The following is a 14,299-nucleotide window of genomic DNA, read 5'->3' on the forward strand; positions in this document are numbered from 1 at the left end:
CACGTAGCCAGTTATTTCCCATTTTCTAGTTGTGCATTTGATTTTTTCCTTCCTAAGTGAAGCACTTTGTCTTCACCTATGAAGTGAAGGCTTGTGAAGCCTAGCAAAAACAAGGCTGCCGAAAACAACATGGTGAAGAGCTGTGGAAGCTGAGCTGAAAAACTTGGGGCACAGCTGGTGAACCATTGAAAGACTTGCCAGAAACAGACAGGAGCGAAGGAGCTTCGTCACTGCCCTAAACACCAGAGGCGTAATGGGAACATGATGATGATGATGATGATGAAGTGAAGTACTTTGCACTTGTCTTCATTGAATTTCATCTTGTTGATTGCAGACCAATTCTCCAATTTGTCAAGATCCTTTTGAATTCTAATCCAGTCCTCCAAAGGGCTTGCAACCCCTCCCAGCTTAGTGTCATCTGGAAATTTTATAAGCATATTCTTCTCTCCATTATCCAAGTCATTAATAAAAATATTGAATAGTACCAGACCCAGGACTGATCCCTGACGGACCTCACTAGATATGCCCTCCCAGTTTGGCAGCAAATCATAAACCACCTTATAGTAATTTCATCTAGACTGCATTTCCCTAGTTTGTGTGTGAGAATATCATGTGGGACTGTGTCAAAAGGCTTATTAAAATCAAGATATATTACATCTACTGCTTCCCCCCATCCGGGAGGCCAGTAACCATGTCAAGGAAGGTTTCAGAATAGCAGCCGTGTTAGTCTGTATCCGCAAAAAGAACAGTACTCCTGTTCTTCATGTCAAGGAAGGAAATTAGGTTGGTTTGACATGATTTGTTTTTGACAAATCCATGCTGGGTATTTGTCATCCGATGAAGTGAGCTGTAGCACACAAAAGCTTATGCTCAAATAAATGTGTTAGTCTTTAAGGTGCCACAAGTACTCCTGTTATTCTTACAACCCTATTATCCTCTAGGTGCTTACAAATTGATTGTTTAATAGTTTGTTCCAGTGTCTTTCCAGATAGCAAAGTTAGGCTGACTGATATATAATTCCCCAGGTCCTGTTTGTTCCCCTTTTTAAAGATAGGTACTTTGTTTGCCCTTTTCCAGTCCTCTGGGACCTAACCCGTTCTTCAGGAGTTCTCAAAGATAATTGCTAATGGTTCTGAGATTGCTTCAGCTAGTTCCTTAAGTACCCTAGGGTGAATTTCATCAGGCCCTGCCGACTTGAATACTTCTAATTTATCTAAATATTTTTTAGCCTATTCTTTCCCTATTTTGGCTTGTGTTCCTTCCCCCTTGTTGTTAGTATTAATTGTGTTGAGTATCTGGTCACCATTAACTTTTTTAGTGAGACTGAAGCAAAATAGGCATAAAGCACCTCAGCATTTGTCACGGTGAAACAGAATATTTCTGTGTTTTCCTCATATCTTGTCTTTTACAAAATTAAAAAGGAATACGTTCACCATCACTAACTTGGACAATTTTATATTTAATTTGGTAACTACTGTAGTTTGCTGTCCTTACTGTTGTTTTAAGTTGTTACATTGTGCGATCTCTGTAACACAGTTTTCCCTTCAGCAGTATTATTGGATTAGACTGAAGTGTGGATATGAAACGTATTGAAAGAGGTTAAGGTATTCAGTGTGGGTCTTGTCTTGTACCTATTCCTGGTCTTGCTTTTATCTTCATTCCTCCCTTCTAATAGCCCAGTAGGCAGATACTTTTCTCATGCTGTTGTATGGGGGGAAGGGACGGTCTGAGGGAATTTTACTGTGGTCCCATGTGTTTATCCTCCTTCCCACTGCTGAATTTGTTATATATTTGTTATATATGTTGCCTATACAAACAGCAGATTGCATTGCTGCTGTGCTTTTGATCTAGAGAGAGAAAAAAAATCCCACACTAATGATGTTGGTTTTCTTTTCATGCTATTCAGCTTTAGGGAATATGGGCATTACATTCCCCTCCTCCTCCTCCCATACACCACTAGCAATTTGAAGATATTTTCTCTGGATCTTTTTTCTTGTTTAATCCCTGTTGCCCTCCATGGCACTTGCTCCCACAGGGTATTTTTGAACTTTGATTTTCTCTGTGGTATGCCTCATCTGTTGTAACTAATACTATCTCTGCCATCAGATTTGCTTGATAATTCTTTCATCTCTGTTCTGTTTCTCCTCCTGGCTACTATTGCTATATTTGGACAGCTATAAAAGCTTTTTTGTGAGGAGACTCTATCTCTGCACCACTTTATATGGACTGTGATTTTGGTTTCTCAGTCACTGCCATGAGTTTGCTTTTGCTTTTTTTTCTTTTTAATATAGTGATGTTAAATTAACTTTTGCTGATTCTCTTTGTCCCTGTGGTCCTATAATACTATATAATATGAAGTGAATATCATTAACTTATGGCTGCCAAGCCCAATTTGAGAGAGACTCAGCTTTTTACAAATTCCATAGATCCATGTATTATCTGAGTTGGAAATGAAGATTACAGGGCTGCTTTCTTCTTTCTCACTTTGTTTCCATCCTCTGAATCAAAGCTGCTTCATGTTGAGCTGCACCCAGTGCCCGATGTTTCCTCCAGACTGGATGGGATTCTGTGCACTCCGCGCAGCTTTCTACGTTGATGTTGAACAACTTCATATCATTTTTGGTACTGCCATAAAGGGTGACCTCGCTTTCTGGAGCTGTCACGAATCTCTCTGTACAAAATATTTTTGGGGATACGGTCTCCTCCCGTTCTTCTGACATGACCAAGCTATCGCAATCTCCTCTTCTTAATAGTGGTTTCTAAATGTGTCAGTCCTGTGCACTCCTGCACCTCTGTGTTTGGTATTTTGTCTTCGCACTTTATTTTCAGAACCTTGTGCAGGCATCTCATATGGAAGCTGTTCAGTCTGCTGAAGTGCCTAGCGTATGTAGTCCACATTTCTGAAACATAAAGCAGGGATGACAGCACACAAGTCTTGCAGATTCACATTTTCACCTTAGTCAATAGTTTGCTGTTATTCCATGCACATTTCTGTAATGGCCTGAAATTCTGATTCTGTTAGACAGTTCAATCTGAAGGTCAAGCTTCCTGCTGATCATAGAACCCAAGAAGCAAAAGCTGTCGATGACACCAAAAGATTTACCCTCCAGAGTAATGGGAGGCATTGGTTCTTCCACCCTTTGGTATACGATCACAGTCTTCTTGAAGCTAATTGTCTACCAAAACTTGTTAAATGATGCAGAAAAACTGCCCAGAGATTTTGCAGAGAAGATTTACTGTGGGCAACTGTAGAGAGGTTAGCTGGGGTTAGTCTCTCTCTGGAGTGGCAGGGACCCCCCACTGTCTCACTAAGTTCAGGAGGAGGCCTATTAGTGAACTAGTCTGGCCGCAGGGTCTTCCTCTGTGAGGGAAGAAATAAACACAGTTAGTCATAAGCCCAGGCCCTAGGTCAGGGTGGGGCAATGGTGAGTCAGGTGCTCAGGCCCTCAGGGGCTGAGCAATAACAGTATATAAACAGTGAGCCCAGGCCCTACGTCTGAAGGCCTGGGAGAGGGGGAGATTGTCACCTGCAAGTTGGGTGGCAGGGGGGACGCAGGCACTCCCACTCCACTGTGTCCCAGCCCGGGGCCCTAGCAGCAGCAGAAGACCCACTGCTGTGTCAGTGGGGATCTTGGCCGCAACACCCTGACATGGGTTCTGGCAGTGTCGCAGCCAGACTAGGGTCAGCTGCCCCCGGGCTACTTCCGGACTCCCCCTCTTGAGGTACCTGGGTCAGAGTGGTGTCCTCAGGGGGGTCCTGCACCATGGGTTCCTCAGGATAGGTGGCACAGGGCAGGCTCAGCAACTCTCCGGGTAGCTGGCCTGGAACAGGCTCGGCAGCTCCTCCAGGTAGCTGGCCTGGGGCAGGCTCGGCCAGCCCTTGGGTCCACCGCAGGTCGCTGGGGTTTCCCAACCAGGAGGTAGGCCGGAGGCGTCTCCCCAGTAGCTGCTCTCCCACTGAGCTCTGGGGTTGGGTCTTTATACTTCCTGTGCCACACCTGACCCTCTGGGGGCGGGCTCAGGGCTTTCTGGCTCTGCCCACTCTGGTGTCCAGAGGGGCTCGTCTCTCCTGGGGCAGCAGAGACCCACACTACCTCACTACAGCAACCATGGCCACATCAGGCACAAATAGGAAATCTCTCAAAACCTAGCTCTTTCACCTTGGTTTTCGCTCTAAACCTTGTGATGTAAACCATCTAGCAGGGAATTAGTCCGGTTCGAAGATAATGCCATCATTACTGTCTTTAAATGCATGAAGAATCAGGAAAGAAAAGTAGATGTTAAAGAGCACAGGGGGCTATGATACACCCCTGTTTAACACCATTATAAATGCTGGAGGCAAAGTGGGGTTTGGGGTGGAGGCTGATAGCTCATGACCCCCTATGCAATAACCTTGCAACCACCTGAGGGGTCCCGACCCCCAGTTTGAGAGCCCCTGCTGCATACAATACATATAATTTGAAGTACAAAAGGTTTTCAGAACCTAAAATACATTTTAAAACAGAGGTTCTCAAACTTTAGCAACCTGAGGACTCCCAGTTTGATTTAAAATTTTTGTGGACCCCCAAGCCCCACTGCTCAACCCTTGCCCCGCCCCTTCCTGAGGCCATGCCCCTAGTCCACCCCCTTCCCTGATGCCACGCCCCCACTCACTCCATCACCCTTCCTTCCATCGCTTGCTCTCCCCCACCCTCACTCACTTTCACCAGGCTGGGTCAGGGGGTTGGGTTGCAGGAGGGAGTGCGGGCTCTGGGAGGGAGTTTGGATGCAGGAGGGGGTGAAGGGTGTGGGTTCTGGGAGGGAATTTGGGTGTGGGAGGGGGTGTGGGCTGAGGGCTCTGGGCTGGGAGTTTGGGTGTTGGAGGGATTTTGGGTGTTTGAGGGGGCTCACGGCTGGGGCAGGAGGATGGGGTGCAGCTGTGGGAGGGAGTTTGGGTGCAGGAGGGGGTGCGGGCTCTGAGAGGGAGTTTGGGTGCAGGCTCTGGGCTGGGGTTTGGGGTGCGGGAGAGGGTGAGGGGGGTGGCGCTACCTTGGGTGGCTCCCAAAAGTGACCGGCACATCCCTCTGGCAGCGGCTCCTAGGCAGTGGGCCAGGGGGTCTCCGTGCACTGCTCTCGGCCAATGGCTGCAGTTCCCAGCCAATGGGAGCTGCGGAGTTGGTGCTTGGGCTTGGGGCAGCGCATGGAGACCCTCCGGCCCTGCCCCCGGCCTCAGGAACATGCTGACCGCTTCCGGGACTGGCGCAGACCCAGGGTCCCCACTCCTCCCCCTCTCTCCCAGCACCTCCTTCACGCTGGGGCACAGCTGGTGTGAAGGAGGCACTGGGAGGGAGGGGGAGGATGGAGATGAGGTAGGGAGGGGGGAGGAGTTAATCAGTGGGGCTCGCAGCCCCTCTGGAGTACACTGGGGGACCCCCAAGGATCTACTTACCTCAGTTTGAGAAACGCTGTTTTAAAATATTATTTAAATTAACTTTCCTGGAACCTGCACCTCTGCTTAGGATGGAAACAGGGTCTTTGGAGATTTCTTTTGGCTCTCTTTCCATTTTTCCCTACCTTGCACCTCCTATTTGCCTGTCTGTCTGTCTCATGTTCATCATGTCCTCTGAGCTCATAGCTCCTATCCTCTCTTGATTTGATCTCAGTTTCCTTTTGCTCTCACACCTCAGACTTCACCTGGTTTCTGTGCTTGGCTTTCAGTCTTTCCTTTGTTAATCTCTACTAACATCACTTCTGCTATTCTGTTTCTTCCCATCTCCACAATGACCTATGGATCTTCATAACTGAGCCAATAGTGAAGAAAAATATTAAGAAGTCTGACTTACTTGTTCTGGGATCCAAGACAGAAGTCTTCCATTGACTTCAATGGGTGCTGGATCAAACCCTACAAAGGTCCTAAAATATCTGGTCACTGGTCATTGGCTCTCTTCTCTTCTCTTGGTTGACTTGACAACCAAATGTTGCTTTCCTTTGGGTGAGGGACAGAGTGAAACTACAGTGTGTTCTAAGTCTCTTGTAAATGACAGATGGCTTGAAATGTACTGGTACATAGCAATCAAAATGTTCCTTTAACACATTCCAGTTGTACGGTCAAGTTAATGAAAAATACCTTATTGAAACTACCATAAAACTGATCTAGGTACATGTTACACCACTCAAACTAGACATGATTTATTCATATTGGTATTAAGAAAGGTATTGATTTTTAACCAAGAGAGACCCTCCTCCCCGTGTGTGTGGTGGTGTTGTTGTTGTTGTCTGGATGACAGTGGAGAGAGAACCAGAGGGATGGAGAACATGTAGCATGGTGAGAGGGGAAAGTAAGTACCCATTACTGTTATTTCAGTGTTGCATGTGGTTTCTAAAAGAAAACAATGATTAATGGCACTAGATGTCTTTCTTTGAATGTCAACTTATTGAAATAAAAGAGAACATGAATATGTTGGTTTTCGACTAACTGCATTCAGCAAATTCTTACCAGAGCTGAACAACAGGAAAAAGTATCTTGCAAGCCAGTTTTGATCAAGACATATAACCTTTTACTATAATGAAAAAAGAAAAGGAGTACTTGTGGCACCTTAGAGACTAACCAGTTTATTTGAGCATGAGCTTTCGTGAGCTACAGCTCACTTCATTGGATGCATAGCATATTGTGGAAACTGCAGAAGACATTATATACACACAGAGACCATGAAACAAAACTTCCTCCCACCCCACTGTCCTGCTCGTAACAGCTTATCTAAATTGATCATCAAGGAGGGCCATTTCCAGCACAAATCCAGGTTTTCTCACCCTTCCCCCCCCCCCACAGACACACATACAAACTCACTCTCCTGCTGGTAATAGCCCATCCCTCTTTGAAACCTCTCTTTATAATGCGCATGATAATCAAGGTGGGTCATTTCCAGCACTAATCCAGGTTTTCTCACCACCACCACCCCCCCCCCCCACACACACACACCCCTCCAAAAACCCCACACACAAACTCACTCTCCTGCTGGCAATAGCTCATCTTACAATGTGCACAGCAATAATCCAAGTTTAACCAGAACGTCTTGGGGGGGGGGGGGTTGTAGGAAAAAAACAAGGGGAGATAGGCTACCTTGCATAATGACTTAGCCACTCCCAGTCTCTATTCAAGCCCAAATTAATAGTATCCAATTAATTTGGGCTTGAATAGAGACTGGGAGTGGCTAAGTCATTATGCAAGGTAGCCTATCTCCCCTTGTTTTTTTCCTACAAACCCCCCCCCAAGACTTTCTGGTTAAACTTGGATTATTGCTGTGCACATTGTAAGATGAGCTATTGCCAGCAGGAGAGTGAGTTTGTGTGTGGGGTTTTTGGAGGGGTGTGTGTGTGGGGGGGGTGGTGGTGGTGGTGAGAAAACCTGGATTAGTGCTGGAAATGACCCACCTTGATTATCATGCGCATTATAAAGAGAGGTTTCAAAGAGGGATGGGCTATTACCAGCAGGAGAGTGAGTTTGTATGTATGTCTGTGGGGGGGGGGGGGGGGGAAGGGAGAGAAAACCTGGATTTGTGCTGGAAATGGCCCTCCTTGATGATCAATTTAGATAAGCTGTTACGAGCAGGACAGTGGGGTGGGAGGAAGTTTTGTTTCATGGTCTCTGTGTGTATATAATGTCTTCTGCAGTTTCCACAATATGCTATGCATCCGATGAAGTGAGCTGTAGCTCACGAAAGCTCATGCTCAAATAAACTGGTTAGTCTCTAAGGTGCCACAAGTACTCCTTTTCTTTTTTCTTTTTACGAATACAGACTAACACGGCTATTACTCTGAAACCTTTTACTATAATGACTCAACTTAACCATGAAATATCTGGGAGTTATCAATGGGGGTTAGGCACTTACCTACCTTTAAAAATCTATCCCTTAGTCATCTACTTCAACATTTTTAGATCATTGATTTCTTTATTTCTATTTTTAAAATTATTGTAATCTCTCAAAGAAAAGTGGTGCAATTATTCTTTTCACTTTCACAATTATTTTTCACAGAAACTGCTGGTGAATGTACACTTGTTAGTAATTAAAGTTTACTGGTGATGAAGTTGTTATGTTTTTGGTCACATAAATCAAGTGACCGGATGGTGTTCATGTTTCATATTGGATGGTTGCTTAGTTATATTTTAGCTTCAATTCATCTGAATCCATTTAGGGAATAATATGGCAAGGTAAACACATGATAAAGTTTGTCCATCTGTCTATGACTTACTCCATCTGTCAAAATTGCTGAAATTACTGAATAAAAATAAGGCCCTAAAAGTAACATTATAATAACTATGAGTGGAGAAATTACATAAAGTTCATACACTGGAACAAAGGACAGTGGTAATGTGTTTAATATTGTGGCCAGGTAGTATTTTTATTTTCCTATGCAGTTGCAGCATATGAATGGTAATCGTATGCAAACGCTGTAATTAAAATCATTCTGTCCAACAAAATCAAATGGAAATAAGATTTTCAACTTCTACGATTGTCATTAGTCAGTAGTATCCCAAAGTAGATCAACTGTGTTTCAGTAATTAACATACAGTTTAAGCATTACACAAATCACCAGGAAAGTAATTTTGGAGCTGAGCTGTTTTAATCTAATGAATCTTTAGTGTAAAATAATCTTATTCAGTCATCCACAGAAATGCAGATGGTCTTAGTGTAACTATATGGTCTGGGTTTATTTGATAGCTGAGTTGAGCAAGAATATAATTAAAATCATTAAACAAAGTGATTTTCTTTGAATTTGTAAATAGACATAACTGTATAAATATGTAGTGATGCTGGTAATGCAGAAGCAGCAATGGGCAGAAGTATGGATTCTATCCAGGGCACAGCCAGACATACACCATGTATGCAGTAGTGTACACTTGGCTCTTCAGTGGACAATGGACAACATCCTTGAAGACCAACACCCCTGTGCTCCACTCGGACAGCCTGGGACAATGTAAAGTGGCTTTTATAGCGCTGCTCTATTGAACTCCAGCAACTTGCGGCAACCCATTAGCTGTTTCTCTCCCCCACTTCTCTTTGTGGAGACACTTAGCAGCTACTTCATTGTTTCCCTTCCCACTGAAGCTGGGTTGCAGAAATATGAAGCAGCCAACCCTAGCTGGGTAGAGGGGTGAAAAGAGATGCTGAATAGAGACTTCAGGGAAGATGAACACTGAGGAGGAAGAGACACTGGGAGTGAGACTTCAAGAGAGGACAAAAAGTAGCAGAATCAGCCTGCAGAATGATATTTCTCAACTCCACCCAAACATAATAGATATCTGTCCACCATAAGCATACCATTCTGTTAGGGATTGGGGATTAGGGAGATGATTCTTGGGAGCCATCCCAAACTTCATTGATTAATTTTATATACACGGTGGAGCCTTGTTGCTTGTTCTGTGCATACTTTCAACATTATAGTTGTCCAGACGAACGGGCCATTGGAGGGCTGCTGTGCATCTGCAGATTTTGTGTGCTCTCTGGTGAATTTTAGCAATGTGATCTGGCTGGCTGAGTAGAGGGTTGGGAGGCAGGGACTTCAGAGTTCTGAAGTTCCACATGTCCTTCAGGTGTCAGTGCCAAACACAGTTGATCATTCATGTTTACATTTCTTCCTTATCATTTGTATATACAATACTAAAGTCTTAAAATTCCATCTCTCCTGATGGAGATTCCTTGCTCTGAAGGTTGAATTCTATTGAATAGCGCCAACTTCCTGTAAAAAAGACCCAGTGCATAAATAACCACAATTTACACACCCAGTTACTCTAAAACACAACTAATGCACAGTTTAACAGGGCACATATCTTCTATTTCCTTTGTTTACTAGTATCGCTGAATCTCATGTTATTTACACTTAAAATGCCTGTAATATTTTGTCTTTTAATTGCTGACAGATTTGTTTAAAAAATGCTTCAGGCAGTTTCTACATTATATGATAAATAATGGATGAATACTGTTGTTTCTCTCCCTGCAGCGCCTATCAAATGGCTCTATAGACTCAAATGATGAAGCCAGTCAAGTTGTTGAACTACAGGAACTGCTCGAAAAGCAAAATTATGAAATGGCACAAATGAAGGAACGTTTGGCTGCACTATCTTCCCGAGTGGGGGAGGTAGAGCAGGAAGCAGAGACTGCCAGGAAGGATCTAATTAAAACAGAAGAAATGAACAGTAAATATCAAAGGGACATTAGAGAGGTAAGATGGTTCACCACACGTTCACCTCAAACTTTTCAACAAGCTGTGCATAGGGTATTTGACGTGAGCCAAACTGGGTAACTCAACATGGCAATCAAGGTTAGCACTGACAGAAATCTTGGAAGTATGTTACACAAAGTTTAATCTTTAAAAAACAAAAAGCACCCAAAATTATTAGAAATCTTTTTACAAAATATCATTCACAAAAACAAAAGTGTGTGTCTCCTCTCAATAAATCTGTTTCCTCCTCTACAAATTCCCATACATGTCGGACATCCCCTCCACTGAAATATTCGTCCCTGCTCCTTATCTCCTCTCCTCATATATTTATGACCCCCTCTTTTATAGCTTTCCAGATGATATCATGTCTCCAGGCTCAGATTTGCACTGAATCTGCTGCGTATCTTCTCAAAAATATGCAAAGAGGAAAAATCACTTTACTTCCCACCCTCAAGCACGTACAACTGTCTGGCCATTCAATTCAGAATCTGTCAAAATTGCCTTCTCTGTTTTCAAAATCCTTCATGGAATTTTCTTCCTATCTCATAGTCCTTTTCTCTCTCTTTCCCCACATGTTCTTGCCACTCTTCATGCAAGAGACTGCTCCTTTGCAGCTCCAGCTCCATGACACAGCCTTTCTGTGTTTCTCAATCTCTTTTAAAATCTCAAATTAAAACATGTTTTATACAGTTTAAGAAATTATATTGTCTCATTATGCCACTCTGATATCTCCCTAGGTCCTTGTCCCCAGCTGCTTCCTTTCCTCATCTGTGCTCTCTGACATTCCCTTTCTCAACTTCTTTCTCCCCTCTCCAGTGAAACATTCATGGTCTTCTGGACATCTTGAGTCCCATCTGCCAGCTTCCTTTCTAGCTGTAACAGTGTGCCAATGTTCAAACACACATGCTTCAACCTACAGCCTGTCCTTTTTACTCTAAAACCCAAACATTAATTTACAGAAATAGAATCAAATTGGACTAAACTATCAAAAGCCAACTTTGCTAATATATATTTTTTCCAAACAGATATAAAGGTACCTGCTTGTGTGATCTAATTGGACAGCAGAAGAAACACTTTCCAATGCAGTGACTGAAGTATGCAGTGATAAATAGAGTAGACTGGTTTGTTACACTTAGGATAAGGGTTTTTTCCTCTCCTCCACCTATGTGGAAAGTAGAAATATCAAAAGATGTTTTAACTAAATTCATTATTTATGTAAGAAAAAAATATAACTTTATTTTCTTTTAACAGTCAAAAAAAGGATATTCTAGTTGTTTGGTTTAACCTTTGTTTTAGGTCCAGATTATGCCACCTTTACTTAGGTTGCATAGTACCTTACACTTTAAGTAATCCCACTTATTTCAGTGAGACAACTTAGAAAGTAAAGTATACACAACATGAAGAGTAGCAGAATATATTTATTAATAAGTAATCTCAATGTGCCAAGATAATGCATCAACATTTAAATGCTTCTTAAAACCAGACAAGATTTTGAAGCTAAAACAATTCTCTGCAGGCAGTGAAATGCATTGACATATATTTCTGAGTCTAATAGAAACCTTAAAATGAAATCCTGACCCCACAGAAATCAATGGCAAACCCCCGTTGACTTTAATGGGGTCAAGATTTCACCCTTAGTCTTCCAATAATTATGCGTATTGCATATTAATTATATATTGCATAATCTTCCAGTTATATATATTGCATTGAGAGGAGACTATACCACAACTTATCAGTGTATTTAGGACTTATTTTTTATTCCTGATTCATACATGTTAATTCTGTACAGTTAGTCATTTTCTGGGTAGTTCATCGTATTTGTGGCTCGCCATTTCACTTTGAAATAGGGAGAGATAAACTCCAAGGTAACATGTTAAAATGTTTCTGTCGTTTCACAGTAGCACAGAATCTGTTGTATGTCACCATTGTACTCCTCTGATTGAGTTACATATTGGGCCAAATCCTAAAGTGTTTACTCATTTTGACTCCGTCCTTAGTCAGCCAAAACTCTCATTAACCTCAGAGGGAATTTTGCCTGAGTAAGGCCTGAATAAAACATTGCTAAGAGCTTCAGAATTTGACCGTTTTGATCCCCGATACTCTGTTTACTGATGCAATTATCATATATCGGGGGTAGCCATGTTAGTCTGTATCCATAAAAACAACAAGGCGTCCGGTGGCACCTTAAAGACTTAACAGATTTATTTGGGCATAAGCTTTTGTGGTTAAAAAACCACTTCTTCAGATGCATCCCTGGGGTCAGCCACATTGGCCACTGCAGAAGTCACGAAGGTCGTGGAAAGTCACGGAATCCATGACTTCCGTGACCTTTGAGTCAGACATGGAGCCCTAATTATTATGCATACACACAAAGCGGGGGGAAGCAAATGGAAGTTTTATATGCAACCTGAATTCTGTCATTTCCTAGCTTTTGAGTGCCTGACTTTGCAACCTTGATAATGTTTTAATTTGGGGATTTTGTGTAAATAATTCTTGTAAACATTTATCCATTGCGATGACAATGTGAGTAACAATGTATTGTAAGAAACTATTCTCACCAGAGTCTCTAATGGACCGCTTCCTAATCAAAGCTTAGAACCAGTACTCCATCCTCATCCTCCTTGACACATCAGCCACTTTGACACAGTCAATCATGCTCTCCTTCTTGTCCTCATGTGGCTTCCATGATTCTGTCCTCTTCTGGTTCTCTTCGTACCTCTCTAATTGCTTCTTAAATATGTCCTCCAGAGGATCCTTCTCATGTCCCCTGTTTAACTTTCTGTGGGGTTCCATAGGGCTCCACCCTTGGACATCTAGCTCTCAGCTCAAACTCAATATGGCTAAAATAGAATTCTTAATTTTTTCACCCCAGCTCCCCTAATGCCCCACGCTTAGGAGGAGCTCCCCGTAAACATCCACAAAGCTATCTCATTATCCTCCTTGAAATCGTTCCTTAACACTTTTCTTTGCCATGATGTCTACAAAATATTTGTCAACCATCAGGCTGCTGATGTTCAGTGACCACAGCTCATCATTCTGACAAGTGTTGTTTCATTGTTTCCTTGTACTCCCCATCTATCTGTCTGTATCCATCTGTTGTCTTCTGTCTCAAGGCTGTCCTTTTGTTCTGTGGGTTCTTGGTCTGTGATTAGGGCTCCTAGGCATGGCTGTAGTATAAATAATAATAATAATAATAATAAATAATAATAAGATACAGGTAATGCAGTCACAATCCGAAGAAAAAATTAAAAAGTGCTACATCTGGAAGTTTCTTATTGGGAAATCTTGCATCTCATGCTGGTGAATTCACTATTGGCATAACCAAGAGAGATAAGAGCCATGTGGTTTGAGAGACATTTTCCCATTCACTGTAAATTACAGGATTTTTTATACTTCAAGTCAGTATGTAAGAAAACTACTGGAACATATATATATATATATTTCATTTTAGTGTATCCAAGGTATACACAGGCCTTCTACCTGTGATATAATTGAACCTTTCTATTGTTTCCTTCCTTTTCTGATTGCTGTTTACTGTGAGTATTTATAGAAACTGTTTTAGCATTCATAGTTGATAGAGAGAAGCTGTTTCTTTTTGACTTTTGAACATCTAGCATAAATGTAGACGTTGTACCTGCAGCTTGAAAATCAGTTCTGTTATGTGAATCAGTGAAGCCAATGAATAAAAGGCAAAATCAAATATCAAGGGATTCCACTCTTTAGTGGTCAACATATTTTGCTTCAAAGGGAATAGCTGTTTTGAAATACAAAATGTGGAACATTATTACTCTATCCCACTACTTTCTGCATCAGCTCTGCCCTTCTCACCCTGTATTATCCATTTGCTCCTCTCTTTAGATGACAAGAAAGCAATCTCTTCACAGGCCCCTTTATGCTTTGCTTTGAAAATGCCATCAGTTGTCAGTGGGTAGTAAGAGAAAGGAAGCAGCTGTCGGAGGTGCCTTAAAGAAGTGCTCAGTGTGAGGGTTGGCATGAGCGGGCAACATCCCAGTGAACCTGCAGGGAAAATGATTTCAGCAGCAGCTTCTTCCTTCTTGCAAGGCTTCTCTTCCAGTATTGCCAACCCTGAGCATTTAAA

At 42.5% G+C, this 14,299-nt stretch overlaps 1 protein-coding gene across 7 annotated transcripts in view; it reads left to right on the top strand.

Moving 5' to 3' along the window:
• Positions 1-14,299, top strand: part of PPFIA2 (PTPRF interacting protein alpha 2) — a 617,960-nt gene that overhangs the window by 472,157 nt on the left and 131,504 nt on the right. For all 7 annotated transcript variants that reach the window (XM_074941964.1, XM_074941966.1, XM_074941963.1 and 4 more), the window contains one exon: positions 9,979-10,200. In XM_074941964.1, the coding sequence (XP_074798065.1) occupies positions 9,979-10,200 (222 nt within the window). The remainder of the gene's footprint in view (positions 1-9,978; positions 10,201-14,299) is intronic.

This window comes from Natator depressus, chromosome 1 (genome assembly GCF_965152275.1).
Source record: "Natator depressus isolate rNatDep1 chromosome 1, rNatDep2.hap1, whole genome shotgun sequence".
In the NCBI taxonomy this organism is placed as follows: Eukaryota; Metazoa; Chordata; order Testudines; family Cheloniidae; genus Natator; species Natator depressus.